Raw genomic sequence first — 3,788 nt, 5'->3', positions numbered from 1 at the left:
TAATCATTATTATTATGATCATCATTACTACCGTTTTAATTTTGATTGTATTTTACTTTCTCTATTTTGTTTTTTGTTTCTTTTTCTTTTCTTTTTCACTTCTTTTTTTTCTTTATATTCTGGCTTCATGGCCATCATGTGCTTCCTTGGTCAGGCCTTCAGTGCTTGTTTTATCTAGCTTCTTAACCGTTCTCATTCTCATTGCCGATCACTGTAAAATTTTAAATAAATAAATAATTGCTGATGCATGAATATAACAAACTACTAACTCAAGTTGAAATTACAGACATCAGTGATCAATACAATGAACTACGGCCTCATTGATTGTATTATGACTCAACTGATAGCATCACTATCACCATAGATAAAAATCATTTTTTTCACGGAAGTTCTGTATGTTGTCTAGGCCATCATAGAGTTTGCAAGATCATAGATACTGATACTAGCATAGATATCTATGCTGCTAGGTCGGTCAGGTCCGTGGTCATTAACGCGGGGTCCGTACTTTAGCTTTTCGGGTCCCTTGGTCGGGTCCATAAATTAGTTTGTATCGGGTCCGTCGCTCGGTCCGTAAATTAGTCTTTTCGGGTCCATTTGTCCGGTCCGGTTCGCTTTTTAGGGACAACCACTCCACTTGACCATAGCATAGATTTTATGACCATAGATACTGACTTGACTTGGATCACACTTGCGTGCTCCGTAAACTACATTATACATGCACATGGAAGGATTTACGGAACATGCAATGATCCAAATAGATCTAAGTGGGTGTGTAGATAGCCACAATAAAATAAAACATACATACAAGAGGCAACTTGTTGCTAGCAACCAAGCAACATGTTGCCAAAAATAGAACATCTTTCTATTTCTGGCAACATGTTGCTTACAAGATCAAAGTAACCACAAATGTTGCAAGCAACATGTTGCCTAGTGTATGGGGGCCTTTATTACAGCGACCGTAAACTTTTAGAATAGAAATGGCTGAATCAGACTGAGCTCAGTTGCAAGCAAGTTAAACAGGCAACAGCAGATAAACGACGGAGAAGTCTCCCAGTCAGTGTACGCAGAGTTTAAAGAGTTCTCTATACAAGAAATCAAAGAATACAGAAAGATATTTGTAAAGTATACATAATGAATGAATGCTTGTTTACACATACTAGTTTACACACTAATGCGCTTTCTTTTTCAGATATGATGTGTTGGTTTATAACCAAACTAATATTTGCTAATAAACAATCTCTTTCAATAATAGGACTCAAAGAGTCGTTAATAGAACGATGATTAGAAGTGATAATGAGAGATGTCCAAACAGAACAGAAGAGAGAGAAGAGAGTGAGCATGAGTCAGACAACTGATCAGTGCAGTGTTGCCAGATAGGTTTGGCCAATTGTTCACAAAATTTTGTCAAAAAGTTTATGTTTTCCCAAAAAAGTTCATGTTTTTCAAAATTTTGCAACCACAGGTTAATAACTACAGAATTAACATTAATAACTACTTACTTAACTATAATAACCACTAAATTAACTTTAATAACCAAGAAATAACTTTTATAACTACTTAATAACTATATTAATTTATTTTTATAACTTTCATAAGATGATGCTTATCACTAAAATCTTGCTGATGGCTGATTTTGAGAGCTAAATCAAAACCTCAAACATTGAATTTTCAAAGTTTATAAAAGTCTCAAAAGTTCATGAAAAGTTCATGAAAAAAAAGTAGTTCATGAAAAGTTCATGCCAAGGCTGAAAAGGTCATGAAACATGAACTTTGTTCATGATCTGGCAACCCTGCTGAACTGATAATGATGTGCACATGCGTGAAAATAATAATATGCAACCACAATATTATTAGTCTGTTGTACACTAAGTAAAACAATAATAATAATAATAATAATAATAATGACAATAATAACAATGATAATAATAATAATTGATACACAGTTTACCCTTCACTACAGATGTAGATAAGAGTGGTTTTATTGATTTTATGGAGCTTAAGCTGATGATGGAGATTGGAGAAACTGGGAGAGCCCCAGACCCACCTTGGACTGAAGGCCATGATAAAAGAAGTCAATGAAGATCACGACAATCAAATTAGCTTCAGAGAGGTATGGAAAAAAAAGATTCTTTTTCTGCTATTTTTATTTTGTGTACCCTTTTAACATCTGCTTTTCCTTGTACCTTTACTCCTCATTCTCATTTCTCTGGCATTCTTCTCCATTGTTCCCATTCATGTGAAAACATTTATCATGTTTGTGACCATAAAAGGAAGTTCTATTCCCATACATGTCTTGCTTGCAATGAGCCTACTAATCTAATTTTACTCCTTATGTTTATTATAAATAAAATATCAAATTCCCTTATGAGTTGCAAACATAATAACTCCTTAATTAAAAAATTTGGTCAAAGCCTAAATATTAGCTATAAAATTACCTTCAATTTTTATTACACTTTCCGTTGCATATTGATGTCCTTATGCTGTGTAGCAAGTTTGAGCTGATTCCAACTTCAATTTTTTGAGTTACGGCCATTTTAAGAAAATGTCAAAATTCTGAAAAATACCCAAGGCTATTATAGCCCATAGTTTTTTTCAAAAAATGGCTCCAAAATCACTCCCAATTTTTATTACATTTTCTTATACATATTGATGTCCTTATGCTATGTAGAAAGTTTGAGCTGATTCCAACTTCAATTTTTCAAGTTACGGCCATTTTAAGAAAATACCAAAATTCTGAAAAATACCCAAGGCTATTATTATTATTATTATTATTATTATTAATAAACTTTACAATACATACTATAAAATGTGACAAAAAGAAAAGAAACAAAAAAAGAGATGTATCGAAGGCAAACACAGTAACAAGACTGGCCACCTAAAATTACATAGTAAATAATAATGCTAGAACATAAATAAATACATGAACAGAAAAACATTTAGACACAATTGAAACAAGGACAACAAAAATGAAACGAACAAATTAAAGAAGAATCAAAGTTATTTACAAAGTAATCAGTAAAAAGTGTGTTTAACATAAGTTTAGATTTATCTAAAGAATCACACAATTTATTGCCTTCAAAAAATTGATAATAATTTTTATTATTATTATAGCCCATGGTTTTTTTCAAAAAATGGCTCCGAAATCACCCCAAATTTTTATTACATTTTTTTATACATATTGATGTCCTTATGCTATGTAGAAAGTTGGAGCTGATTCCGACTTCAATTTTTCAAGTTACGGGCCTTACGGCTATTTTAAGAAAATGTCAAAATTCTTAAAAATACCCAAGGCTATAGCCCATGGTTTTTTCAAAAAATGGCTCTAAAAACACCCCCAATTTTTATTACATTTTAAAATACATATTGATGTCCTTATGCTATGTAGAAAGTTGGAGCTGATTCCAACTTCAATTTTTCAAGTTACGACCATTTTAAGAAAATGTCAAAATTCTGAAAAATACCCAAGGCTATAAGCCCATGGTTTTTTCCAAAAAATGGCTCCGAAATCACCCCAAATTTTTATCACATTTTCTGATACATATTAATGTTCTTATGCTGTGTAGAAAGTTTGAAGTGCTTCCAACTTCAATTTTTCAAGTTACAGCCATTTCAAGAAAATGTCAAGAATCTGAAAATTATAGCCCATGATTTTTTCCAAAAAATGCCTTCTAAATCACATCAAATTTTTATTACATTTTCTGATACACATTGATGTCCTTATGCTGTGTAGAAAGTTTGAGGTGATTCTGATAAATAATTTTCAAGTTATGAGCATTTTTAAAAACGAG

At 32.0% G+C, this 3,788-nt stretch overlaps 1 protein-coding gene, 2 long non-coding RNA genes and 1 pseudogene across 3 annotated transcripts in view; 2 read left to right on the top strand and 2 right to left on the bottom strand.

Moving 5' to 3' along the window:
- Positions 1 to 2,306, top strand: part of LOC109589944 (EF-hand domain-containing protein D2-like) — a 20,397-nt pseudogene extending 18,091 nt beyond the window's left edge.
- On the bottom strand, positions 77 to 800 carry LOC109590095 (uncharacterized). The gene is made up of 2 exons (XR_002189143.1): positions 270 to 800; positions 77 to 211 (listed from the first exon to the last, which is right to left on the bottom strand). It is a non-coding gene; the product is annotated as an uncharacterized LOC109590095 (long non-coding RNA).
- A 463-nt stretch (positions 2,307 to 2,769) lies between the features above and the next one.
- LOC109590042 (uncharacterized) lies at positions 2,770 to 2,967 on the top strand. The gene is made up of 2 exons (XR_002189068.1): positions 2,770 to 2,888; positions 2,929 to 2,967. It is a non-coding gene; the product is annotated as an uncharacterized LOC109590042 (long non-coding RNA).
- A 61-nt stretch (positions 2,968 to 3,028) lies between these two features.
- The window catches only part of LOC109589933 (uncharacterized), a 5,365-nt gene continuing 4,605 nt past the window's right edge, over positions 3,029 to 3,788 (bottom strand). The window contains exon 4 of the mRNA XM_020005912.1: positions 3,029 to 3,049. Within this exon, the coding sequence (XP_019861471.1) occupies positions 3,029 to 3,049 (21 nt within the window). The remainder of the gene's footprint in view (positions 3,050 to 3,788) is intronic.

Source organism: Amphimedon queenslandica, unplaced genomic scaffold, assembly GCF_000090795.2.
Source record: "Amphimedon queenslandica unplaced genomic scaffold, v1.1 AMPQUscaffold_13510, whole genome shotgun sequence".
Lineage (NCBI taxonomy): Eukaryota > Metazoa > Porifera > Demospongiae > Haplosclerida > Niphatidae > Amphimedon > Amphimedon queenslandica.
The sequence above is the reverse complement of the archived record's forward strand: the minus strand, read 5'-3'. Positions and strand labels throughout refer to the sequence as shown.